At 40.5% G+C, this 27947-nt stretch overlaps 2 protein-coding genes across 5 annotated transcripts; one reads left to right on the top strand and one right to left on the bottom strand.

Moving 5' to 3' along the window:
• Nucleotides 1–5588: 5588 nt before the first annotated feature.
• LOC115664234 (uncharacterized) lies at nt 5589–14546 on the bottom strand. Of its 3 annotated transcripts, XM_056307454.1 has the most exons (9): nt 14316–14546; nt 12646–14196; nt 10540–10608; nt 10294–10362; nt 9487–10112; nt 9258–9393; nt 8134–8273; nt 7932–8052; nt 5589–6339 (listed from the first exon to the last, which is right to left on the bottom strand). In XM_056307454.1, exons 1-9 carry the CDS (start codon nt 14428–14430, stop codon nt 5951–5953), a joined length of 3216 nt encoding a protein of 1071 aa, XP_056163429.1. In that variant the 5' UTR covers nt 14431–14546; the 3' UTR covers nt 5589–5950. The 3 variants fall into 3 exon arrangements, with proteins under 3 accessions (XP_056163429.1, XP_056163430.1, XP_056163431.1); XM_056307455.1 differs by lacking the exons at nt 10294–10362; nt 10540–10608; XM_056307456.1 differs by lacking the exons at nt 5589–6339; nt 10294–10362; nt 10540–10608 and having other exon boundaries at nt 7903–8052; nt 8134–8270.
• Nucleotides 14547–16319: 1773 nt separating this feature from the next.
• LOC130136890 (probable disease resistance protein At1g63360) lies at nt 16320–20206 on the top strand. Of its 2 annotated transcripts, none has more exons than XM_056307457.1 (2): nt 16320–16367; nt 17251–20206. In XM_056307457.1, the coding sequence occupies exon 2, from the start codon at nt 17253–17255 to the stop codon at nt 20172–20174; it is 2922 nt and encodes a 973-aa protein (XP_056163432.1). In that variant the 5' UTR covers nt 16320–16367; nt 17251–17252; the 3' UTR covers nt 20175–20206. The 2 variants fall into 2 exon arrangements, with proteins under 2 accessions (XP_056163432.1, XP_056163433.1); XM_056307458.1 differs by having other exon boundaries at nt 16334–16367; nt 17358–20206.
• Nucleotides 20207–27947: the final 7741 nt, after the last annotated feature.

The following is a 27947-nucleotide window of genomic DNA, read 5'->3' as shown; positions in this document are numbered from 1 at the left end:
CCGCAATTCATCCAGTGGTCATCTAGTGTGCACCCTTGTGGGGACGGACCTGCAGCCATGGTCGAGGAAGCTGAGGAGCCCGAAGTGATATACGCTGACCCCTTTTGACTGAGTGGCTGCTGACTGTGTGTTTTCTCGGCTGTTGTATAAATGAATTTTGTAAAAAGTTTCCTATGGTAATACTAGTATACATATTTTCAGAGGTGCTGTTTGCTTATTATACTACCTTGGTCTCATGTGTTTTATTGTCAGGGTGTATATATATATATTTATATATGTGTTTCCGCATGTGTTTGATCTCTGATTGGGCGTTGGGTCGGCGATGCTTCCTGGGAGCGTCGCACCATAATCGACCGTGACGGGATGTTGCGTTCCAATGGGGTACGGGGCGTGACACACTAGCCGTCGCATCTCCGACGCTAACGTGGACAATTTTCTCTAATTTTTTATTATCTTACTTTTTTCTTTTTTCTTTGCTTTTTTTTTTCATTGTGCCGGCGAGGGTTGCGCGATCTAGCGACGGCATTTGAGCCCTCGCCCACGGCCACTAGGGCCTTGAAGGCCCTAGGCAAGGCCATCGCGGCCTCGCCCAGGGCCATTGCGACCTCGCTGGCCACGGGCGAGGCCTTCGCGGCGACCCTTGCCGGCACAATGAAGAAAAAAAAAATAAATTCAAACTTTTTAACTCTTCTTCAACTCGAAATGGCTTAGCTATCCGATATTCTCCTCATCAGTGTGAGTTTCCAAGAATAAATGGAACAAGGCCCAGAGTACAATTATAGAGATCTATCGTATTTGCGATGGTTGAAAATGGATATTCAGCCAATATGAACGAGAAGAACTCGACATCCTTGACGTGGTCGTCGCCCGCAAGGTAAGGCCTTAACTTTACTAAACAAGCGAGATAAGCTCTTTCTATTCAGTCAAGACCCGCAATGCAATAATAGAGCACGATTGGAATGGGAGATTCGCAAGACCAGACTTTTGCGCGTCTTGACTGCAAATTAATTTTAGTTATCACTAATGGCGTCGCTAGAGGACCGACATTGACGAATCCAAGGAAAGATGTCACGCCCCGAAGCCTCGAACGCACGAACATCCTTCCTCGATCGTGAAATTACGACATCCCAGGACGCAACGTCGACCCATCCATTTTCACTTTAGATCATGCACATGCGGAACCGTATATCTCCAGACAACAACGGGGATAGACAGGAAAACATACAACATATATATACACATCATCAGTAGTACATCGGGGATTCATATATTACCAGTCCGCCATGCCGACCTTCCCGATTACAACAACAACGGATAGGGGATTAACCTAGCTCCTCTATCTACGAGGACAAACTCAATAGGTATTTCGCCCTCGACATAACCGTATCACAAGGAACGTAACGCGTACTCATACCTGAGCACCTGAAAAGATGGTTAACAACAACGAATGAGATAAAATCTCAGTAAGTTAACGACCTAAGTCTTGACTAGGAGGTCAACTCATCTCGGATGCACCTAAAACATGCAGCAATCTATCGATGACAGATCAATAGCAAAGCAACCCCTGCTTTGCCCTAACTATTCACACGAGCAGGCTACCCAGCCCAACATAAACATACGTGCCATTAAACCATTGCAGACATTCTTACCTTACGTTGGCACACACGCCCTGCACGTTATAAGCCATCATATACAATCATAATGCAACATGCATATAATGTAATCAGAATACGCAACAACTTTCCCATGCACAATGCATCCACACGTGTCCCGATTATAAGGTGAAATCGCTTCGGCCCGTCCCATACCGTGCCTCACAATTTCATCCCATAATCAAGCGCAATTTCACAACAATCTTTCATGCATATTCCGATTACTACAGCCACACAGGGCACCGCACAACCCGCGTTATTCGCATCAGGTTGGCGGTCTTTCGACATAACCGGGCATCGTCCCGCCCCGTCGGGCACGGCATCGTCTCACCCGACCACAATGACGGCATATCCCATAAATGGGTTCATTCCGAATCCGATTCGCGAATGACTACGTCTCCCTTGCTACCAGCGACGGTTTCCAATTACCAAATTGGGGACACCCGTTAGGGCCACGGCCAAACCCTAGGTTGGCGGTCATCCGGTATACGGTTCTCCGGTATAACCGGGCACAAAAGGAACCTTTAGGTGATCATGCACACATAGCAACACTCAGGTTCCATCATTATAATTTTCAATAGCCGATGCAAACATAATCCGTGCTAACACGTTGAAATATTGCAACTTTCACACATAAAAATGTACTAAAATATTCACACGTGATTATGCACATATCAATAAATTCTCAAACTCGGCATGCTTCTATATTCAAGTATTCACAACATATTTCTCACATAAAACTTAACAAATAAACCCGACACCTCAGGGTTTATTAATTAAATGCCACAATTCTATACTTAACAATAACCAATCAATTCAATTGGCTAAACAAGCCAATTTACAAGGAAATTCCAACTTAGGCATAACAATTCAAGCCTAAAATAATCACAGTTTATTTTCAGAAATTCCACAAAAATATTAATAAAATAATAATATTTTTAATTCCCGAAAATTAATATAATATTCCAACAGCTTAACAACTAATTCCTAATTAATTAACACTAAACATAATTGACTTAAACTAATCCGCTCTAATCAAGTTTAACCTACTAAACAAGGGATTAGGGCAATAACTCACCGGATTGAAAATCCGAAGACACCGGCACGTCGACGACGGCGAGGGCTACGCGTGTCATGGTCCAGAAATGACACGGAACGACGGCGTCGGATGGGTCTCAGCCACAGCAGTTGGACAGCAGCTGTGGGCAGCTGTTTCGGCTTGGCGGGGTTCGGTTGAACGGCAAAAATGGCTCGGACGGGTGGCTCACGGTGGCGGGCAGCCACGGCGTCGCTGCTGGTGGTTCCACGGCAGCAACACAGTAGCAAAGGGGGCTGGACAGTGGCTTGGTGGTGGCTGGAATAGTGATGGCGTGAGGGAGAATAGAGAGAGAGAGAAAAGCCAATTGGTGAGGGAGAGAGAGAAGAGAGTGGTCTGTTGGGGGGGAAAAGAAGAGAGGCCAAGAGATATTTCTCTCGTAAATGCAAAGCCAACAAAATCTTCTTCCATCATCACAAGACACCAAAGTCTTCTCTCTTAATATCTTTTTGTTTCTAGGACATAAATGCTTGAAGGGCATTTTGGTAAATTCGCCCTTGATACTATTCACGGTTACTATTCACGTGGGCTCGGGCTCGGGCCAGCAAACTTGGGCTTGGGCTTGAATGGGCCCAATTGGAAGAGAAATGGGCTTGAAAAGCTTAATGGGCTCATTGGGCTTTGGTCTTAGGCGTGAGGCCCATTGGGCTTTTTCCCGACCCACTCCCTTGTGGGCTTCCATTCTCGGCCCACTAATTCCTTTGTCCAAAGTTTCGGGGCCCAAAACTATCCCCGAGTTTTACCCCGACTAACTCGGACCGGAAAGTCTCGGAACAATCCTTAATCGAAAACCTATAATCGGATCGAGGCTTGTGGCAAAACTTCAATGGGAAGTGTCCCTAATACGGCCTATTCGAGTTAGGTGGCCTCTTGGGGTGTCGCTAGCGTGACTTTATGGTTGATTCGTCAATCAATCCATATTCGACTCTCGTTAATCCATGGATCATTCTCGGTTGTCATGTAATCGTGTGGAATTGACTTATTTACCCGGGGCATGTGGTATGGTGAAATTGACTTAAGATTGTTCGGGTTTAGTATAATAATCGTGCGGAATCACCTGCAATATGACTATGTATACTTTCGCCGAATCGATTCCTAACCTTTCACTGCTTGACCTGTGACGTCATAATGTCATTCCGCATCGATCCTTATGGTCGAGCTATTTTCCATGGTCGAGTATTCTAGTCGATCGCATTGTCCAACCCTCAATTGCCTTTCCTAATCGAATAGTTGACCCACGAACGATTCGTGAATCGACTCATGGTCTAATCCTGCTATTAGAGCATTGACAGTTTAAGCCACTTCACTTGCCGAATTAGGTTCCGAATCGAGGATGTCACAAAAGACTTCTCTTTATTCCAACTAGGGAAGCACCATCACATAGTTTTAAAGTTTCCCTACATTTCTTTTTTACGATTATATCAAGACCTTATGTCTATGTGTCTGTCTTCAACCTAACGACTTATATTTTCTGGTGAATTCCTATCTTAATCAGAGCAAGTTCCTCAATTTCTTCATGTCATTCTTTAAATTTAACATTAATTTTATTATGGGTTCTTGCTAATTATATTCCTTAATCTTCAAGTTTTCGAGTGATGTTTTCCCAATCCAATTTGCACATAATCTAACGTTATCCTACATTGCTCAATGGTGGGATATCATCACAACCTCTTGGGTTGTTATCTAGCTAATAAACTAAAAGTGTGATTTTGAAATCATCCTACTACCTCGTCAATTATTTGGGGGCGTATGCAAGTTGCCAATGCAGGCCTTAACTCCATCACTCCAATCGATGATAATGAAATGCAACCGTGCAGGACCATCTTTGAAATACTCCATCTGTCCAAGCACAAAAATTTGAAGAGATGATGTCAACTTTGACTTTTTGGGAGACAGTCGACATGAAGTTAAGTCATCCAAATGATGCTGGATAATTTTTTACGGAGAACAACTAAATATATGTGGTATGACAAGCTCAAAAAATACATCAAATATATGTTCCTTGTCAAATACTACTGATTCACAAGTAATTGTTACGTTTATTGAGATGGTGAACGAAATTATGAATACATGATATACATGGTATACCGACAATATAGAACAATAACTTGTTTCATTTGCTAGAATTCCTTCCCTTTCTCGGTATAAATGCCCTTTGTCTAACCCACTCAAAACCAAATTCCCAAAGTCTAATCAAATGCACCCAAACCAAAAACTTGAAGGCTAATCAAGTGGCTTCGCGTGCAATGTCGTGGGAAAAATGTAATTTTACTTTGTAACACACTTGTAATCTGCAAAATTATGTGAATATCATTATTTCTCTCAGTTGAAAAATGTCATTGTTGAAATTTTACCGATATTAAATTTAAAAAGATAATGTAAATCCTCTTATATTATGTGTTTTGATTGTAGTATAAAAGCATTGCCCTAAATTCGTTTTCGTGCCTATAAGTAGATTCGGAAAATTTAAAGTGAATTACCTATAGTTGGATTTATATTCAAATTTTTTTCTAAAGACCGTTAATAATGTAAACTCAAAGTGAAAAAGAAAAATTAGACTCAGCTACATGACTAGACTGATTGCAAAATACAAAAAGAAAAGTTTTATTACATGGCTGATATCTTAAAGAAAACAGCCCTATATTTTTAAACAGAAAACGAATTGGTAATTCAAAATGAACGAACACCCTAGTTATGTGAGAAATAGAAATACAACCAGATGATTATTGAGAACAAGAACATGTGTCAAACACATGCTCTCCGACATGAAAAACTCCTGCTGAAGAAATTTAACAGTAAAAGGTACGTAAACAAGGCACCATCACAGGTGATCATTGTTATTAAAATGCTGTACAGGAAAGATAAGGTATCGAAGCCCAAACATACTTCGCATTAGGTGCTGCCAGTTTTAAGCTTCACCTGGCCACTTCTCAAAGGATACCTTTAGAAACGCAGCATAACTCATATTATATTTTACTCCATCAACATTTCAGTAATTAGGAGCGAATGTTCATATGAAAGTCGAAACTCCTGCACCAAAAAGGAAGAGAAGAAACGGAAACAAATGGGACAAATGGGGTTGAAGGACAGCTATTTCTAGACACATTGCCATGGTTTACCATTGGCTTCCAGAGATTGGTGGTGTCGTGGCACGGTTCTACATTGGTTTCTTCCGGAATTGAAAGACTTGCATTCTTTGAATTCACCGTGGTTTGAGTTTGGATGCTGCTCCACTGCTAGTGCTTTCCTGTCTCGTTCTGAAAATTGTTGATGAACTTGCCTTATATGGGAGATCTGGGAGACCCTTCAAAACGTAAACAACTTCTTTCATCTGGGGACGAGCTATTGGGTCTAAGCTGAGGCAGCGAGCAGCCAACGTGAAAGCAATCTGGACACCTTTTTCTGAGAACTTTTTAAGCCTTGGATCCATCAATTCGTGCAATTTTTTTTTCTTTCCTAGAAGTGGCCGAACGTATTCAACAAGGTTAACTTCAAGGGGAGGCCGATCTCGGTCTATGACTCTCCGTCCGGTCAGAATTTCCAAAAGAACCACTCCAAAATTATAGACATCGCACTTTGCTGTGAGGAGCCCTGCAATAGTATATGTGCACCCACTAAACAGGAGTACATAAAATAAGTACCAAATGGTCCTATTTATATATAAACACAGTCCATGAGGTACCCGCCGAATATCTCGCTAACCTCTAGCAATCAAAAACAGGTGCATGACCTAAAAGGCTGAAACAATAACTTAGTTCCGTCTTCCCATCACTTCTTTTTTTTCTTCTGATTATGCCAGGTAAGCACCCCGCATGTTGCTGGGGATAGAAAGCTATCGGTATTAGTCATGGAATTATCAAAGTAATTAGTGCCATACCCAAAGCCCAAATTATGATATTATCGGCAATTCCGAAGTACAATATTGTATCTCTTGTGATCATAATATACTTCATTCAAGGATTCGGCGAGGCAGTAATTTATAGCATGATAGACATGGACCTAACTAATTGATCTGTAAATCAGAATAATGCTTGTTCTTAGAAATTGTCAGGTCATGATAATCTCCATTTAAGATAAAATAGTGAATGCTTCTTTATGCATTGCCTTCACTGAAATTATAAGGACGTATGTAGATTAAAAACAAAGAGAAGATAAAAGTTTCAACTCTTAATCTATAGATGTATAAGATAAGTCAACCGCCTTTTTAATGGTTTCTAAGTTAAAATTTTCTTCTCGTAAATGACAAATAGGATAGTATGATGAGAAAACACATAAATCATGATGAACAACATGTAGACCTGAAGCGCGCTAAACAAAGAAACGTATGATGCCTAGTTTTGGTCTACGTTTTTTGGTAATCATCTTGTGCGTGTAGGATGGACGACTACCACATTTAGTGGAAATTAACTGGCTACTGGAAAAAACCTAAATACTACATTCTGAACTAAGAATCCTTTGGACACGCAGCATCGAAGCACGTAAAAACACATGAAGAAAGAGCTTTAATTATGAATTGGTGTTTGGGTAATTACTGGTTTTGCATCCTATTAAAGATTACAGCAAATGATGGGGATTAATCGGGTGTTCGAAGGGTGAAGATTATATTCGGTCGTTAATTGAAAAGAATAATATCAACTAAAGACCAAAAAAAAAAAATAAACAAAGTAAAACGAAAACAAAAAAATTCACTTGCCAGCAATACATAATGTCCAAGAAGTTCAAGCAAGATATATGCAAAATATTCCATTCAATGATTGATTATGTGGTGGACTGGAAGATAAGGGAATAACATCATTTGGAAGACTACATGCAGGACTCAAACAGAAAGAATGTGACTTTTGGCATGATGTGCAAGAACTACAGCTGATTGTACCGTTACTGCAAATTGTGACCATGTATGAGGACAGACCAGATATAGGATGCACATAGTGAAAAGTAGGTATATCAGTGTATAACCGTCCCCCTAATTTTCTTGTCTTTGGTCGCGATTGATATCCACCTAATTCAATTCAGTTCCTAATCATAATTGGTGCACATGTTGTGCATGAGATGTGTAGATTGGGGCTGTTATCTTCTTTTTAATACAACAGGATTTGACTTGTCAAAAACATTGCTCAACCACTTTTATGCAGATAACTCGGACATTTCTCATCATCAAATTGCTTGTACTAACATATACATACCAGTGGCTACGTATTCTGGGGCAGCATAGCCAAAAGTTCCCATGACACGGGTGTAGACATGGTGATTTCCCTTGGGAACAATTTTTGCAAGTCCAGAACCAGAAAGCTTGGCATTGTAGTCCTAAAAAAGACAAGTCATAAGAAAGTGGAACCACACAAGTGAAAAGGAAAAAGGAATGTCGCCGCAACTTTTGCTACATACAGCATCTAATAGGATCTTGGAAGTTTTAAAACCACAAAATATCACTTGCGGTTGTGCTTCCTCATGAAGAAAAGCGAGACCCTTGGCAGCATCCAGCGCTATTTTCATCCTGGTAGACCAAGGGAGAGGCCGAGTCCCTCCTACACAGTCCACAAAAGAACACAAGAATTAACTAATAAAATGTTTGTCGTCACACATATATCAGTATTCCCTTTCTGAAGCCACCATAGTCAAAGATAGTTTGGTTAAAACTGATACTAACTTTTGGAAAATAACTGTGAAGAATTAGTAGGGCCAGAATGGAGAAACCACAGCAGGCCCTTTCTTTTCTCATAAAATTGAAATTTACGCTTATGCAAAGGAAAGCTCAGCGAAACCTGCTGAAACAAATCATTATGCCCTACTATTAAAAACATTTAGTAGCTATCAAGAGTTGTTCAATTGGCAAGCATGTACCTTCCACTAAATATCATTACTAGCGTGCTTGCAAGCTTTGTTCTCAGTTTCATCCTCAATATGGTAAAACTGTGGTGTTCTCGCGCCTAAATGACCAAGCTAAAGAGAATTAAGTCTCAGGATTCCCTGAGATGTCATACTGAGAAACAAAGATGACAAAACGATACTAAAATCATCACACGGATGGAGCTGCTAGAAAGCGACATTTCATGACCATTTCACATGATCTCCTGACATTTCTTTCCTTTTTTTTTTTCATGGCTACGAACTATAATGTCCTCTGGGTATGATGACATTGAAAGTCTCTGGTATTGCATCCTTTTGGTTCTCAGTGGCACCAACATCAAACAAGCAATTTACGCTAAAACATTTCAGGAAGAAGAAAATTCAAGAATAAGCATTGTGGACTTGACAATTTGTAGGTATATTCTTTAGGAAAATATGGTTCCGAACCCTATCATATTTGGAAAGACGTCCATAGTAAGGACAAGTAAGATTCTCTCTCCTTAACATTATTATCCAGATGCTGGTAGCAATCTACTAGTTTTCTTAGGAGACACGACTTCAATATCCAGCTATGGGTGGATTGTTCTACCGTGAGTACTTACATAGGAAGAACAAAATGTAAGACATGTCATTAAGGGCACCAAAAGGACAACTGCGCATACTTTTAAAGAGGTGATTGTTCAAGCTCCCTCCTTGCATAAACTCATATATTAGCAGCCTTTGGTCGTCTTCCTTGCAATATCCAATTAACTTTACCAAATTTGGATGCTCTCGATGACCAAGAATACTCACTTCAGCCTGGCACATGGAAAGTGCAACAGATCAAAAGTCAATACTAACTTTCAAACATGCATTAATCCAGAAATAAAAGATCATCAGATGATATATTACCAGCCATTCTTTGTGACCATGCAGCCCATCGAGCTTGAGAGTCTTAACAGCAACAGTCAGCCCAGTGCCAGGCCTCGCAGCAGCAGTCCCATTTTCTTCAATCCAACCCTTAAAGACATGGCCAAAACCGCCTTCGCCGAGCAGAGCCTCGGGACTAAAGTTTCTCGTAGCTAACTTAAGATCATTTAATGAAAATTTCCGCAGCTGAGGAGCGACTATAATTTCCTCTGTGAGTTCAGAAGTCAAAGTGTTGGCTGTTGTATTACTAGTGGTCTTGGATGAAATTGAAGAGCTAATTGCTGTATTACTAGTGGTTGTAGATGAAACTGAGTCAATCGCTGTACTAGTGGGTGTAAATAAAACCCCAGTAGGAGCAGGCTGCTCTCTGCTTGTATCATTTGTAAATCCACATGCACAGCTCGAACCAACTTCACCAAGAAGACTTGCAGCACTAAAGTTTCTTGCAGCTAACTTACGATCATTGAATAAGGATTTCCACAGCCGAGGAGCAACTTTAGGTTCCCTTTTGAGTTTAGAAGTTGAAGGGTCTGCATTACCAGTGGTTGTAGATGAAACCACCGGAGGAGCAGGCTGCTCTCTGCTTGCATCATTTGGAATACTTTGTGCTGCTCAAATACGAAGTTAGCATATTAGACGAAACAAATAACCATTGATTTGGGTCACTTATGGGAACAACAAGCACCAAGCCACTTCATCTAAACAGGAATTTAAAGATGAATCAGCTAATCTGCCAGTTGGCCTAGCGCGTGTTTCTTTTGAATTTAGAAATTGAAGGGTCTGCATTACCAGTGGTTGTAGATGAAACCACAGGAGGAGCAGGCTGCTCTCTGCTTGCATCATTTGGAATACTTTGTGCTGCTCAATACGAAATTAGCATATTAGACGAAATGAATGACCATCGATTTGGGTCACTTAGATGAACAAGTACCAAGCCACTTCATCTAAACAGGAATTTAAAGATGAATCAGCTAATCTGCCAGTTGGCGTAGCACGTGTTTCTTTTGAGTTTAGAAGTTGAAGGGTCTGCATTACCAGTGGTTGTAGATGAAACCACAGGAGGAGCAGGCTGCTCTCTGCTTGCATCATTTGGAATACTTTGTGCTGCTCAATACGAAATTAGCATATTAGAAGAAACGAATAACCATCGATTTGGGTCACTTAGATGAACAACAAGCACCAAGCCACTTCATCTAAACAGGAATTTAAAGATGAATCAGCTAATCTGCCAGTTGGCCTAGGGCGTGTTTCTTTTCCAATTCAAGGAAACATCCAGTCCCGAATAGAGGAGGGTATGTAGCCACCCAGGTGGATATCTGTGGTTTACCACAGATAACTATGACAGCATACTTAACTTGCAATCGAAACGATGGAAAAAGATGAGCAGAAATGAATCTACCCGATCTCTTGAAATAGACTAAAATAATTATATGCAATCAATCTCTGAGGTACTTCGCTCACTTCTTGTGATATCACACCCTCAACCTACTCTAGATCTGTCACAAACTCACGTCTCCCTATGAGATACGTCGCTATCATCACCCATTACTAGATGATCTACGACCCAATAATTGTTAGTCACTTCCCAAACCGACACTGCCAACTAAAACTCTGGGAACAAAGAGCACTCCTAAGGACACTGGCAATCAACTCCAACTTGACAAGTGTTAGCGGGGCAAATGCATGAGCCATCGAAAAGCACAACCAGAATTAGACTATAAATCCACAATAACAAGCTACATATAATAGTAAAATACCACACTTTGCTTCTTTTGGGGTTTACAATGGTCCTATGTTCTGCATTCAACTTAATACTAGCTTTCAGGCTGGACTTTCATTTTGGTACTAGAGCCAACTCTCAATTTTCCATGCCCCATTTAACATTCCATTTCTAGTGAGGTAATTTCTCTATCTTATTCCTACTGTGCATTAATCATATGATTTATCCGGGTTTGCACATGAGAGGGAATGTTAAAGTATTGAACATCTTTTGTTTACGGAGCTTATGATAACCTTTATTTAACTAACGACATGTAGCAATCGGCAAGAATGAAAATTCACACCAATAATAGCAGGCGCTATTGGCCCTATTGTGGTGATGACAACTCCAATGAGGTTGATATGCCTGCATCTGCAACTATTGCAATGCAAACGGTAGCAACATTTGAAAATTTTATATACGCGGGCTTTGTTTGTTTCGCGAAAAATAAATGATTTGAAAAACGTTTTTCTAAAGACGATCGCTTGTATTGCTTACAAATATGAATTTATGAAAAATATTTTCATTGTCTACGAAAATATTTAGACCTAAATTGTTGTCAAAAATTAAAATATTTTCCATTGACTAATTATTTTAAGTGATACAAGTAATCATTTTTAGGAAAATATTTTCCAAATCATTCATTTTCTGCTAAACAAATGAAGCAATAGTCTCTCTCGCCTTAATCGCTTAAGCCTTTGGTTGGACTTTGTAACATAAACCAAACATTAACTTCAAGTTCATTCTTTCACCAGACCAAAAATAAATAAAAAAGTATGTTTGTTTCCTTTTTCCCATATAGTACCTACAACAAACACAAGCAGAGTAACATGGAGTAAGGTCTTCATATCACCAGATAAAAAGTACAGTATTTCTACAGAATGTAAAACAGGAGTTCCGATTATTTATTCACAATTGAAAGCGAAAATAACTCCCTAAGCATTCTAATGAATAAATTCTCCTACTAAAAAAAAGTAACTAAGCCAGCTAGTGTTACGTCAATCTACAAGCTTTACAGTGGCAAAAATAGACTAGCAATCCGAATCAGTGCACATTAATGCGGTGCCAACATTTGGTTTTGTACACAGAAAATAATATGCATGAGAAGAAGTCAGAGTTCTGAAGATAACATTAGAACGGCCAGAATTTTGTACAGTTAGATGTCACCGCCTCATTCATAACATTTCAAGGGTGAGATCAGATATCCGATTTGAAAGAACATCAAAGTTCATTCAGATAAGTATTGACTTTCCAATTTTCTCTTCATTAAGGCTGGGCCTGCAGCTTTTAACTTGTTCAATCAAATGTATCAAATGAAAATGAAAGAAAAAGGCATGCATCATCTCAACAGAACAATGCTCTCCACTGATTCTTACCGTTACCTTTAGTTCCTGTTGGATGATTGAAACAAATTTCAATAGGTGATGGACTCTTGAGATTCGGACAATCAACAACGCTCAGTTGCTCCAAGTTTGGTGCAATGCGTAAGCCATTGGAAATGCTAATGAGTTCAGGCAATGAGAATAAGGATATCTTTTTCAACTTGGGGAGGAAGTAAGTATTCTCGTAAATACAAGCATCTTCACACCTCACTAAACTTAAGATAAGGGGGCAGTCTTCGACTTTGATCTCTTCTAAGCTATCAAGGTTTTCCAGTAGGCCAGGTGTGAATATAGTAGTCAATCGAGGACATGTGAGTAAGGCCAAGCATTTAAGATGAGACAAGCATCCTCGATGCATTAGCCCCTCATAAATGCTCCTCAAACTCTTCATATGATATGCGTGGAGATACTCAAGTGATCCGAGAAACCTCCTATCATTCTCCCATGTTTCCAAGACTATTTCACTTCTATCAGCTTCATCATACATGTCAGTTCCATCAATAATAACCTGAATCTCATTACACTCCCCAATTATACAGCATGTCAATTGCTCCATGTTCTCAATCCCAAAATCAGATAGCTTAGTGACATCTGTATGGCGGTCTAAGAAAAATGCAATAGTATGCCAAAGCATCTTCTGGACTTCTATGGGCACACCCTCACCATTTACATATTTCAGGGATCTATCCCAGTGTTCTAACTCTAACTCAAGATCCACCGGGAGACAAGACATGACGCGTTCATCCTGATTACCAACAATGAATTTGAAATGGGACAATGATCTAGACACCTCTGATGTACCAAACCATTTGAATTTCCTCAGATAGCCCACGTGAGGAAAGTACAGTTTAAGTGTATCCAGCCTCAACAAGCCACAAACATCGTCAACAACAGCTTCCACAACACTCTCCCACCTCTCGTCCTCAGGATTTACATCAATACTTAGCTCTTCTAATTGGGATAGCGCAGAAATAGTGCCTTGAGGAATCAATGCGTTTGCTTTCGCAGATTTGGTGCCACGATTGACGCGTGGACAAAAAGATACTTCTAAGCAAGTGAGCTTTGTTAGGTTCGCAACCTCCTTGGGCAGATCCATGATTTCAGTCCCTTCAAGATCAAGCACCTCAAGCTGCTGAAGTTCTCCAATTTTCGGAGGTAACACCATCAATAGCTCACAATGATTTAAGAATAGTCTTTTTAGGCGGCTTAACCTGAATAGAGACTCCGGCAAGGACTTGATCCGAGTTCGGGATAAATTCAGGATTTCAAGAGCAGGCATGTAATCAAAGAAAGAGGGACTAATCGTTCTGAGCTTGTAATTTCTATTCAGAAACAATACCAAAAGTAGAGGACACAGAGGAGGATCCTCGGGTAACTCAGTCAGCTGATTTTCCATCAAGTAAATCTCTGTGAAACTCTGCCACTGCGTGACCTCCGGAGTCTCCATCAGTCCTAGACCCCCACGCATAAGGACCGTTCTGCTGTCTTCAGGTGGACTGGATTCGATGTCGTCATAACATATCTCAAGTTCCTCTGCCTGTTGCGGTGTACCTGAGTCAAACAGCACATGAACAATTCCAGCCAAGAACCAAACACGTATGACAGAATTCGAGGAGGAAAATGAAGGGACTGCGAGAGATGTCGGAATCGGATGCATGAACAGTACGGACCTGAAACCAGAGCAGGACCTGAATCGAGGGCCTGCGACGGAAGACCTGCTCTCGTCCTGCTTCCATGGCGTCTCCACTGCTCAATCGACTCCGGCCTGCTCCTGACGTTCCCCATGATCGCACCCCAAAAGAAGGAAGAAGCAAACGAAGAACGGCACCGTCGGCGATTGAGAGAGAGAGAGAGAGAGAGAGAGGGGCGGCAAGCTAGAACCGCCGGCCTCCAGGCCGTTTCCCGACACATGTAAACCGATCGATTTTAGATTGTAGAACGCGAACGAACCGGTCAAGTGCGTCCGGATAAGACCGGTTCGGCCAAGTTGAAATTCTTCGTGTTGGTGGAGTAATCCTAAGGAAAAATAACACAACTGATCCCGCAGAGTAATGTGATCCCTTAACTTTTTATTTGTTCGATATGATCCCCCTCAACCGTAGCCTAACATGGTCCATCAACTTTTGATACATATTCCATTTTAGTCCCTAAACTATATGAAAATGTTTAATGTTGTCTTTGAACTTGAATTAATCGAAGGATAATATTGAATATTTTCATATAATTCATGGACTAAAATTGATCATGTATCAAAATTCTAGGGACCACATTAAACAAATTGAAAGTTTAGGGACCACATTGCACATTTGGTTAAAGTTCAGAGATCATATTGATCAAATTAAAAGTTCAAAAATCCAATTACACATTGAACCAAAGTTCAGAAATCATTTGTGTCATATCTCTAATCCTATCGTGCGCAGGTTAAACGATCGAAACCCATTGCGAATCGTCTCTATCATGTTCCTTGTGTTAATCCTACTTAAAATCCCGCTTCCAAACGGATACACTCGACCCGGAGCAGGGACATACAAGCTGCACCACCAAACACAAGATCCTCACAAAGCAGAAGCCAGAACATGCATGAAGTCCACTTTTCGTATAAGTTCTCTTGAAAAAAAAACAAGGCAAAGCTTCAATGTAGAGAAGGATAAGGATAGACTGGACCGATAAAGGCCGCATGTATTTACTCTATCAAACTATATGAATTTTAATTACTACATCCGTAGAAACGATTGAAATATTAAAATAACCCGTTATCTATATCGATCTATTTTGTTATTAAATGTAAGGAAAAAGATAAAATAAAATAAAATTGTGTGCTCTTACATATTCAAATTGAAAGAAAATAATACTGGTATTGTTCGTTCTCAAAATTCTACACGGCCAAGGTCGGTTACCTTTGGGAAGAGAACTGAGAAAACGGGTCCGGGTTGCCTTTCTTCGGTCTCTCTATCGGGTCCTTCCATCGTCTCCATTTAGATTTCGTTGGGTAAGGAGGGCTAATCATATTACAGAGACCACAAAAGGGTGGGCAGCTTTGTGGGAATTTTTGGCAATTATTAATCTGGTCACTCCACTTTTTTTTTTAAAGTTTGTTTGTTCAAAGTCTAAGATCTCAAATAAATAAATAAATAAATAATAAAACAGAAAAAAAAAAATGTGGCCGAATCTCGAGTCTACTCTGGAATAGCCGGTTTAGGTACCAAGTCAATTCCAAGGTCCACTAGTTCGGTTTCCGAATTTCAAAAATTAAGAATCGGCTCTAATAGGTTAGAACCTGAAACCTATTCACTTTGAAACAAATCACACCTCCTATGAATGGCAAGTTGCAATAAAGTTTTTAGGCAGGAAAATTGCTTATTGACTTTCTCTCTCTGGGCAAAAGAAGAAGACTTTCTCCTAATAATTTGCAATATTATTTGAACTTTACAAAATTAAAGAAGCGGGGAGAAAGCAAGTGGACAGTATTCAGACACCTAATTAAAGTTAGACACGTGGAGGCATTATTGTACGAAAACTTGACAATTTGCAATCATTCGCTAAGGTGCACGAGGGAATTTATGCAATTGTGTAGGTGCAATTTCGTCTTTCTGACAAGTCAACGTCAATGGATCACCAACTGATTCACCCCCCTCTCTCTCTCCGTCGAGCAGCTTCAACTGTTAATTGACTTTTCTAAGATGTGATTCTCATCTTGCCAATCTCAATCTCTGCAGAATCAGGTACACGAGATGCTCCTTCACTCGCTCTAATTCTAATATATGCTGCTTGTGGGAGTGTATTTTTATCTTTTCCTTTCCTATTCTTTGTTTCCTTTGTGTTTCCTAAGCCTGTTCTTGAAAAGGATCCAATCTCTACTGCAAGATTGATCCTCTGCTATGTGATGAAACGATGGTATGGTGCGATCACAAAAAATGCAACTTTTGCAGCTTGCACTGCTGCCATCTCCTAATTCCTGATGGTCTAAAATGGTCTTCTTCTGAATCAGTGGGTCTCTCGGATTGAACTCTGTGGATGTCCATGTAGAACCTAACATTTCTTCCTGTGTGTGGCTAAGACGGCAACTTCCTTTAAGCACCCGATTATAAGATAAAGCTCTTTTTTTCATTTGGTCTGCCTTTTCAAGTGCCCATTTTGTTGTGGAAAGGTAGCATTCAGATTCAGTGTGTACTTGAGCTGAACCAAGAGCTGCAAGGTTGTGGCTGCTGAGACTTCTCTTACTACTTTGACTTGCCTTTTGCTTTTATTACATTAGCATATAAGCATGTTCTAGTTTAGGTACTGATCTTTCCTAAAAACATAGGTTTGAACATATGGGTCATATTCACTAAGACTGTAATTGAGCCAAATGCAGAAGTTTTGAGTTTTTTTGTTGTTGAGACATCCCTGTTGAAGTCTCTGAATCATTGCAAAAGTTACTCTCATTCCTCTTTTTTTTGAGGATATTTTCCTGTACGTTCGCTCGACAAATGTAAAGTCGAATTCTGTTTTCCCTTTTGTCTATGTATACATCTCATGACTAAAATGGATGACTTGCTCTTTTCTACTCAAGTAATCTGCATTTTCTTGGAGTGCTTTTTCAAAATAATTTTGTTCTTGTGATAGTCATGGTTGAAGCAGCAGCTTCCGCCATAGCAGTCGAAGCCTACAAGGATGGACGTAGCATTTTTGGCTACATCAGTCAAAAAATTGACTACGCTGATGATTTCAAGGTCAATTTTGAGAAGATGAACGAGCAAGCAAAAATGCTTTATGCAAGAAGGGATGATGTAGAGGCAGAAATAAACAAAAACAAGATGAAGAGGGCTACCAAGGAATGTGAAGGCTGGATTAACAGGGTCAAGGCGGCCGAACAAGAAGTACTCAAATTGGAAAGCAAGTACAAGAAAGAGATCGTGCATGCTTGGAGATACGCTCGATTCTGGTCGCGTGCAAATCTCAGCAAGCATATGGCCAAGAAGCGTGAGGAATTACAAGTCCTGCTAGAAAAAGGAAAGCTTGATAATGGGGTGGTAGCTGAAAGATCCCCGGAGCCCGTGAGAGTCATAGATGCTCCTAGCACTGAGGATAAACCTTCGCTACACTGGGCTGTCGAGGAGATTTTGGGTAATCTGAGGGAGAGAAATATCAAAAGGATCGGACTCTGGGGAATGGTGGGGACTGGAAAAACTACGGTGATGCAGAATTTGAATAATTGTGAAGAGGTTAAGAAAATGTTTGATATTGTCATTTGGGTATCGGTGTCGAAGGCGTGGAGCATTGAGAAGGTGCAAGATGCAATCACACAGCGTCTGAAGCTGAAAGTGGAGGGCGGAGTCAACACGGTTGAGACTGCTCAACTTATATCAAACGAGTTGGCAGACCTGAGGTACTTACTTCTCCTTGATGAAGTTTGGGATCCTTTTGATATACATGAGATAGGTATTCCCAACAATGACAAGGACAGCAAGGTGGTATTTGCCAGTAGATTCCGTGATTTGTGCTATGACATGGATGCTGACGAGCTTGTCAATATGAAGCGTTTATCCGATACCGATGCATATAAAATGTTCGAAGAAAAAGTAGGTCGAACTATGAAAAATCCAAGCATCATACCTATAGCACAACTCGTGGTTAGAGAGTGTGTTGGTTTGCCACTGTTAATCGATAAAGTGGCCAGGGTTTTTAGAAAGAAGGACAACATTCACCTATGGAGAGATGGATTGAGGAGCTTGCAGAGATGGCCCAGTATCAATATCCAAGGCATGGATGAAGTGCTCGAATTCCTCAAGTTCTGTTACGAGGATTTAGATGGGGAGGATAAAAAGGTTTGCTTTCTTTATGGAGCATTGTTTCCCGAAGACTGTGACATATTTGTGGACTATCTGATGGAATGTTGGAAGGCAGAGGGATTTCTCCATACCATTGACGAGTTTCGAGATGCACGCGATAGAGGGCACAACATATTGCACGATCTGATTAATGTATCTCTGTTAGAAAAAAGTGTGATGAAGAGACATGTCCGAATGAACAAAGTACTTCGTAATATGGCCCTTAAAATTTCATCTCGAGTCTTAGACCATAAGTTCTTGACGAGAACATGTGAGGGGCTAAAGGAGGCGCCAAAGGAAGAAGAATGGGCATCTGCAAGTCGAATTTCTTTGATGGATAATGACTTGTGCAGTCTACCGGCAACACCAAATTGCACAAATCTTTCGACTTTACTTTTGCAAAGAAATTACAATTTGATGATGATCCCAGATAGCTTCTTCTTGTCTATGCAAAGACTACGAGTGTTGGACTTACACAGTACGGCAATAACATCCCTTCCACCTTCTTTGTCTTGCTTGACTGATCTTAGGGCACTCTACTTGAACTCCTGCACGCGTTTAATACAACTACCTTCAAGCTTAGAGGCACTGGTGCATCTGGAGGTGCTTGACATACGGCGCACCGGAATCATCTCTTTACCTATTCAACTTGGAAGTTTAACGCATATGAGATGTTTACGCATGTCATTGTTAAATTGTGCGGCCGGAAACCCAGTCTCCAAGGTGATTTCAAGCATTTCATTATTAGAAGAACTCATCATTGATGTAGACCCAAACACTTTGTGGTCTGATCAGGTCATGAGGACCATCACGGAGGAGGTTTCTACCTTGACACGGTTGACTTCACTGACCTTTTCCTTTCCTAAAGTGGAGTGCCTTGAAATCTTCGTCAGATCAAGCCGGCTGTGGAAGGACCTAAGCTTCACATTTCAGTTTTCAGTCGGTACTTGCAATTCGGTTAAGTATCATATTCTTGATTATTTTGAATATCAGTTGTGCAAGTGCCTGAAGTACGCAAACGATGAAGGCATACATCCTGTGATCTCAGAAGTACTCACTCAGACTGAAGTATTTGAACTGATTGATCATAAGAATATATTGAGCTTATCAGATTTTGGGATTGAGAATTTGAGTAAACTCAGAGCTTGTTCGGTGGAGGGCTGCAAGGATATCATATGCATTATCGACGGTACTGTAGCACAACCTCGTGCATTCGAATGGCTAGAGAGAATGGTTATAAACAATGCCCCAAGTTTGCATTGCATTTGGAAGGGTCCCGTGCCCGTGGGAAGCTTAGGTCAAATGACTAGTTTAACCTTGTACAATTGCCCCAAACTCAAGAAGATATTCTCAAATGGATTGATTGAACAACTATCCGAACTACAACATTTGAGTGTCGAAGAGTGCTACGAAATTGAGGAGATCATCCTTGAAACCGAGAATTCTTGCTTGGACTCGAGAACACTTCCGAGTCTTAAAAAGGTAGTACTTCATGATCTTCCGAAATTAAGGAGTATTGCGCCGGATGACTTATTGATTTGGCCTTCTCTAGAGAGAGTGGATATAGCTTCATGTCCATCCTTGTTGAAACTTCCCTTTACTGAGAAAAATGCTGTCAATCTAAGATTCATTGACGTCGAGCAATCTTGGTGGTCTGCATTGGCGTGGCGAGACGATGCCATCGAGCAAAGATTACGGTCTTTTTGTAACTTCATTTAATCTTTCTCTATAGCTCTTTGCTTGTTGTTCATCTTGTTTGTTTTTTTTTTGCTAAAATGTTCATCTTGTTTGTTGTGATTGTAATTATGTGTTAACATGGGCTTTCCGTTTTGTTTCTCTGCATGCACAATCTATTAAATTGCTATTCGCCGAATGAGGTGATGAAAATGATAATAAGCAGGATTCTGGTTATGTTTTCCTAAGATCCCTTGTTGCAATACTGAGCTTCTTTAGTACTGCAAATTATAGTTGCTTCTTGTCTGGAAATAGTGAATTAAATGTAGTTGTTCTCAATATCATGCGAGTTATGTATTGCAAGTTTGTTTGCTGTGCTTGTAATCTCTAATACATAATGTAAAAGTGACCTTTGAACATTTAATAGGTTTTACTAATATCAAAGAAGAATTGTGTAGGGCGTGCATATTATGTGAATTAAATTCACAGTAGTTTGCCCAACATATTATGTCTGTCCTTTCTTTCCTCTTCTTTTCTCATTTCCCATTTCTATTCTGTCAAACGGTAGTTTTAGGACTTAATTGTACTTTTTTTTTTAAATTTTTAGGACTTAATTGCACTTATCCCATGTTTTTTTTATTTCTATTATACTATATAATTATCTTTTGTTTTTTTTAGTTTAAAAGTGCCAATTATGTTCTTCCATTCTTTTTGCACTCTATGGGTTAGTGTCTTATTTTATTGAAGCTACAGTGAATCGTTAGTCTACTATAATTTTATTCAGCACAAACTAATGTAATGGACTAAAGAACATCATATATTTATAATTTCAAGTATTTTTTTTGTTATTTCCTCTTTAAAAATTCTTTTTAGTCTTGATTCTCTTTCTCTAATCTTTATAATAACAATCACATCCTACATTGAAATCTTAAGCTTCAATTTTGTCTATAAACTTATGGACTTATGATGTATGATGAGATAATGTCATTTCTTTTTTCAAATTTCATATTATGAGGATGAGATAAGAGATTATGCGAAGTGCGATAAACGTTGGGTTGACTTGGGATTTTGCCGGACTTTCAGTTTTGCGAAACTTTAATTGAAAGAGACATGAAGCTTTCGATTCCATTTCTCAATTGAAATGCACAGCGACGGTTACATTTTTTTCCGGGAATCATTAGATGCGCTGAATGCATATCTTTCAGGAAACCGACTCGATGGGTCACTGAATTGGTTAGTGCACTTTGAGGAAATTAAAATATTTATGGCTTTCTAGGAATTCCTTCTCGGGTCCAATTCCTGAAGTTATGGGAAAATTGCAAAATTTGGTAATCGCTAGGTCTTTCAAATAATCGATTGAATGGGTCCATTACACCATCATTAGGTAGTTTGTCGTCTTTGACGGATCTAGAACAAATTCTCTGGGCGTGTTCCAAATTGGATCGGACCGAGTTTTTGGTCTCTACAAATCCTTGGGCGGTGAGAAAACAAGTTCACTGGCAGTGTCTCTTCGCATTGCAAATGTTGAGCCTAGCTGTGAATAACCGGATTCCAAGTTGTCCTGGCTATATGAAGAAGATACCAATGAAGAAGGAAGGTGATGTTCTGCATAGTCATAATGCTCGGGTTTGCGACTGGGTTTTGGGGAGTAGTTCGAGCGGGTTGGTGTTCAAGAAGTATTGGAGATGCACGTACTTCGTGGATCGTCAAATAGACACGACACATGCAATTGTTGCGGTGAAGGGAGCCGGTTTGATGAGGAGATTGAGAAGAGCGTCAAGAACGAAGAAAGGCTTGTTCTCCACATCATCAATAAATCCAGTGGTTCTCCGATCTGGGGAAGTTCATGGGCTTTCTAGTTCTGCAGAAGAATCATCTTTGTAGTTGGCTTGTTTCTCAGTAGTAGCCAATGTTTGTTTTCTTTAGTTTCAAGCTTGTCCGAGCAAGCCTTCCAGGGAACGCATGGGCAGTGCAAATCGTGTCATTTGGAATGCAATGTTGCTCAGCTCATTAGCAGTAGCTGTACTTCGTGTCATTACATTCGTGGTGTTTCGCTTGTTAATGATGTAAAATTAGGGAAAATTCCAATTAAGGACCCCAAGTGGGGTCAAATTCTCAAAAAGGGGTCCAAAGTGAATATTGTGTCAAATAAGGGCCTGAAGTGCTCAATCAGTCTCAAATAAGGACCCGAAGTGCCCAAAATATCTCAAATAAGGACACAGGTCCCAGGCGGCCAAAATACTGCCGGCCGGCGAAAGTTGCTTGTTAAGGCCCGACAGGAATGACTAACTTTTTAATTTTTATTATTTTCTTTCTTTTTTCCTCTTTCTCGTTTTTGTTCTTTTCATTTTCCTTTTCTTTTTTTTTTTATTTTCTTCCTCCGCCGGCCATAGCCGGCCGTAGGAGTCGCCGCCTCGAGGCGAGGCCGCCGCCCTCGCCGGCGTCGGGCAAGGCCGGCCTCGCCGGCCGGCCGCGAGGCTCGACCTCGCCGGCCTCGCCGGTTGCGAGGCGAGGTCGAGCCTCGCCGGCGTCGGGCGAGGCCGGCCTCGCCCGGTTGCGGGCGAGGTCGAGCCTCGCGTTGCTCGGGCGAGGCCGGCCTCGCCCGGTTGCGAGGTCGAGCCTTGCCGGCGGCCGGCGAGGCCGAGCTCTCGCCGAGATCTGGCGAGGCTCGACCTCGCCTGCGCAGCCGGCGAGGCCGGCCTCGCCCGACGCCGGTGAGGCGGCCTCGCCCGGCACCAGGCGAGGGCGACCTCGCCCAGCCCAGGCGAGGGCGGCCCTCGCCCGACGCCGGCGAGGGCGGCCTCGCCTGAGGCCGGCGACCTCCGCCGGCCCCGGCTATGGCCGGCGGAGGAAGAAAATTAAAAAAAAAAAAGGAAAAGGAAAAGAACAAAAACAGAAAAGGAAAAAAGAAAGAAAATAATAAAAAAATTAAAAATCAATCGTCCGTGCCGAACAAGATTTCTTCTCTGCCGGCCTAAGCAGTGTATTTTGGCCTACGGGGATCCGTGTCCTTATTTGAGATATTTTGGGCACTTCGGGTCCTTATTTGAGACTCGATTGAAGCACTCGCCCTTATTTGACACAATGTTCACTTTGGACCCTTTTTTGAGAATTTGACCCCACTTGGGGTCCTTAATTGGAATTTTCCCGTAAAATTATACAAAATCAAGCCATGAAATCTTTCCCAAAATAGATTTCCTCCCTCAATTTTAGGACAACAGGAAAGAAAATACAGGAAAAATTACCAAAAAAGTCTTAAAACCTATTACACTTGAGCCAATTCAATTTTAAACCTTTTAATTTGATCAATTTAATCATAAACCTTTTGACAATTTGTCAATTGAGTCATTCTTGTCACTTCCGGCAGGAAATCGTTACCGTGGATGTTAGCCGTCGCATAGCCAGCGCTAACGTAGAAAATTTTTGTAATTTTTTATTATCTTACTATTTTTCTTTTTTCTTTGCTTTTTTTTTCATTGTACCGGCGAGGGTTGAGCGATCCAGCGACGGCATTTGAGCCCTCGCCCACGGCCGGTAGGGCCTTGATGGCCCTAGGCAAGGCCATCGCGGCCTCACAGGCCGCAGGCAAGGGCCTTTGTGGCCTCGCCCAGGGCCATCGCAACCTCGCTAGCCACGGGCGAGGCCTTCGCAGCAACCCTTGCCAGCACAACGAAGACAAAAGGAAAAATATAAAAAAAAAATTCAAACTTTTTTAACTCTTCTTCAACTCAAAATGGCTTAGCTATCCGATATTCTCGTCATCAGTGTGAGTTTCTAAGAATAATTGGAACAAGGCCCACAGTACAATTATAGAGATCTATCATATTCGCGATGGTTGAAAATAGATGTTCAGCCAATATGAACAAGAAGAACTCGACATCCTTGACGTCGTCGTCGCCCACAAGATAAGACCTTAACTTTACTAAACAAGCGAGATAAGCTTTTTCTATTCAGTCAAGACCCGCAATGCAATTATAGAGCACGATTGGAACGGGAGACTCGAAAGACCATACTTTTGCGCGTCTTGACTGCAAATTCATTTTAGTTGTCACTAATGGCGTCGCTAGAAGACCGCCATTGACGAATCCAAGGAAAGACTTCTTTTTCTTCCAACTGGGGAAGCATCATCACGTAGTGTTAAAGTTTTCTACATTTCTTTGTTACGATTATGTCAAGACCTCATGTCTATGTGTCCGTCTTCAACCTAACAACTTATATTTTCTGGTGAATACCTATCTTAATCAGAGCAAGTTCGTCAATTTCTTCACGTCGCTCTTTAAATTTAACATTAATTTAATTATGGGCTCTTGCTAATTATATTCCTTAATCTTCAAGTTTTCGAGTGACGTTTTCCCAATCAGATTTGCTCATAGTCTAATGCTATCCTACATTGCCGGATGGTGGGATGTCATCATAACCTCTCCCGAGATGGAAAATACCCACCATCAACACGGGCTAGCTACACAATCACTCAACGCAGTGTTTAACTCGCAGGAGATGAAAATACCTCTTCCGAGAGCATTGCGTTCAAGCTGAGCTCATTTTTCCTGCCGATGCCACACCGCCCGGGGGAAAATGGACGTCCACGGCGGCGGCGGCGCTACAACCAAAAATTGCCAACGAAAGAAAGCAATCAATCGAAACATTTTCAGGCATGAAAGCACACGACAAGCACACACGCAAAAGATAATGTACACGACAAGCACACACGCAAAAGATAATGTACATCGTCTTGTATTATGCGCTTTGATTGTAGTATAAAAAGCATTGTCGATTCTTTGCCCTAAATTTGTTTTCAAGCCTATATGTAGATTTGGAAATATTAAAGTGAATTACCTATAGTTGGATTTGATTTCAATTTTTTTAGAAGAACTTTAATAATGTAAACTCAAAGTGAAAAGAAAAATTAGACTCAGCTACATGAATAGAGATTGATTGCAAAATACAAAAAGAAAAGGTATTATTACATGAAAAAAGCAAGAATATCTTCGATTAGATTTAAAGAAAAAGAAAAGGGGGAGGAGAAAAAAGAAAAAAAAAGATAGAAATTTTAGAAAAGTATACGCTTTATATTTATTTATGAGCAACTTAAACACAAAAGAAAGAAAAGAAAATCTCAGATGAAATGGAAAAATTTGAAAAAAGAAAATCAAAGAAAAAAGCTTGGAGGCGCCACAGCACCAGCATTCCAGCCTTTGTCCTAGGCGGCCAAAAAACAAAAACCCTCTGTCCTAGGAGTGGTTAACGGGCCCGTCACCCACCTGGGCCAAACATGGGCCTGGCCCGGTCCCCGGCCCATGCCAAAATCTTTTAGGTTGGGCCACATAGGTCGAAATAATAATTATAAATCTTCTGCATTATATGTTCAGTCTCTAATAAAAAAAAATTAATACCAGTTTCAACAATAATTCCGGCCCAAAACAAGTTCCAAGTAGAAGTAAGCATAGTTCCCGGGTAGAACCTAGAACCGTAGAACTTGTCTAGTTCTAGAGTATATAGGGTAAGTTTTCAGATTCCAAAAATTGGTGAACCTATTTCGATAGGTAAGTTCCAAGTTCTAGATAGGTGGAACCTAGGACAAGTTTTTGTATTTTTCTTGGTATATGTCTTCGCGTGATCCAGCGGTATTCCATGGCATTTAATAATGAGTATATGATCTAGAACCACTAGTCCGAGTTTCCATTCTATGACTAAGACTTTTGTTTTATTAATGTTTCATATTCTTCGTGTGTCTAAATATAAGTTGCGATCAGTGGATTATAGCAGTAAGTGGTAGTTATTAAATGTGATGATTCACTGCAATCGTTCAATTAATTATATAGAAGACTGGGTAGACCCTAAAACCGACTCTAGAACTTATGACAGGGTAAGTTCCAAATTCCAGAGTATGCAGGGTAGGTTACAGGTTCCAAAAAATTATGAACATATTTCAACAGGTAGGTTGCAAGTTTCAGGTGAAACCTGTACGAAATCTAGAACCACTCACCTCTAGTTCCAACAATATCATGGCTGATATCTAAAAGAGCAACCGCATATTTTAAACAACAGACGAATTGATAATTCCAGCGAGCGAACACCCCAGTTATGTGAGAATTAGAAATACAACCAGATAATTTTTTAGAACAAGAACATGTGTCAAAGACATGCCATAACATTAAAAACTCCTACACAAGAAATTTAACAGGAAAAGGTACATAAACAAGGCATCATCACAGTTAATCATTGTTATTAAAAAGCTGTACAGGAAAGATAAGGTATCGAAGCTCAAGCGTACTTCGACTTAGGCGCTGCCAGTTTTAGGCTTCACCTGGCCACTTCTCAAAGGATATCTTTACAAACGCAGCATGACTCAGATTATATTTTACTCCTTCAAAATTTCATTAATTAGGAGCTAATGTTCAGATGAAAATCGAAACTCCTGCACCAAAAAGGAAGAGAAGAAGAGGAAACAAATGGGACAAATGGGGTTGGAGGATGGCTATTTCTAGACACAATGCTGTAGTTTACCGTTGGCACGTTGATATGTTGACGGGCTAGGACTTGAGCTCCCTCTTAGCGATCTCCCCAGGTGAAGGTATCGGGCTTTTGCTGCGCACTCTCAACAGAGAGACCCTTCAAAACTTCAACAACTTCACTCATCTGGGGACGAGCTTTTGGGTCTAAGCTAAGGCAGCGAGCAGCCAACGTGAAAGCAATCTGGACACCTTTTTTTGAGAACTTTTTAAGCCTTGGATCCATCAATGTGTGCAATTTTTTTTTCCTTCCTAGATGTGGCCGAAGATATTCAACAAGGTTAACTTCACGGGGAGGCCGATCTCGGTCTAGGACTGTCCGTCCGGTCAGAATTTCCAAAAGAACCACACCAAAACCATACACATCGCACTTTGCTGTGAGGAGCCCTGCAATAGTATATGTGCACTCACTAAACAGGAGTACATAAAATAAGTACCAAATGGTCCTATTTATATATAAATACAGTCCATGAGGTACCCGCCGAATATCTCGCAAACCTCTTGCAATAAAAAACAGGTACTTGACCTAAAAGGCTGAAACAATAACTTAGTTCCGTCTTCCCATCACTTCTTTTTTTTCTTCTGATTATGCTAGGTAAGCACACCGCATGTTGCGGGGGATAGAAAGCTATCGGTATTAGTCATGGAATTATCAAAGTAATTAGTGCCATACAAAAAGCCCAAATTATGATATTATCGGCAATTCCGAAGTACAATATTGTATCTCTTGTTATCATAATATACTTCATTCAAGGCTTCGGCAAGGCAGTAATTTAAAGCATGATAGACATGGACCTAACTAATTGATCTGTAAATCAGAATAATGCTTGTTCTTAGAAATTGTCAAGTCATGATAATCTCCATTTACGATAAAATAGTGAATGCTTCTTTATGCATTGCCTTCACTGAAATTATAAGGACGTATGTAGATTAAAAACAAAGAGAAGATAAAAGTTTCAACTCTTAATCTATAGATGTATAAGATAAATCAACCGCCTTTCTAATGGTTTCTAAGTTAAATTTTTCTTCTCGTAAATGACAAATAGGATAGTACAATGAGAAAACACATAAATCACGATGTACTACATGTAGACCTGAAGCGCGTAAAACAAAGAAACATATGATACCTAGTTTTGGTCTACGTTTTTGGGTAATCATCTTGTGCATGGAGGATGGACGACTACCACATTTAGTGGAAATTAACTAGCTACTTGGTAAAAACCTAGATCCTACATTCTGAACTGAGAACCCTTTGGACACGTAGCGTTGAAGCACATAAAAACAGAAAAAGAAAGAGCTTTAATTA

The sequence above is a fragment of the Syzygium oleosum genome, unplaced genomic scaffold, assembly GCF_021117445.2.
Source record: "Syzygium oleosum isolate NSW1041296 unplaced genomic scaffold, Sole_v2.1 Sole_v2.53, whole genome shotgun sequence".
Classification (NCBI taxonomy): Eukaryota; Viridiplantae; Streptophyta; class Magnoliopsida; order Myrtales; family Myrtaceae; genus Syzygium; species Syzygium oleosum.
The sequence above is the reverse complement of the archived record's forward strand: the minus strand, read 5'-3'. Positions and strand labels throughout refer to the sequence as shown.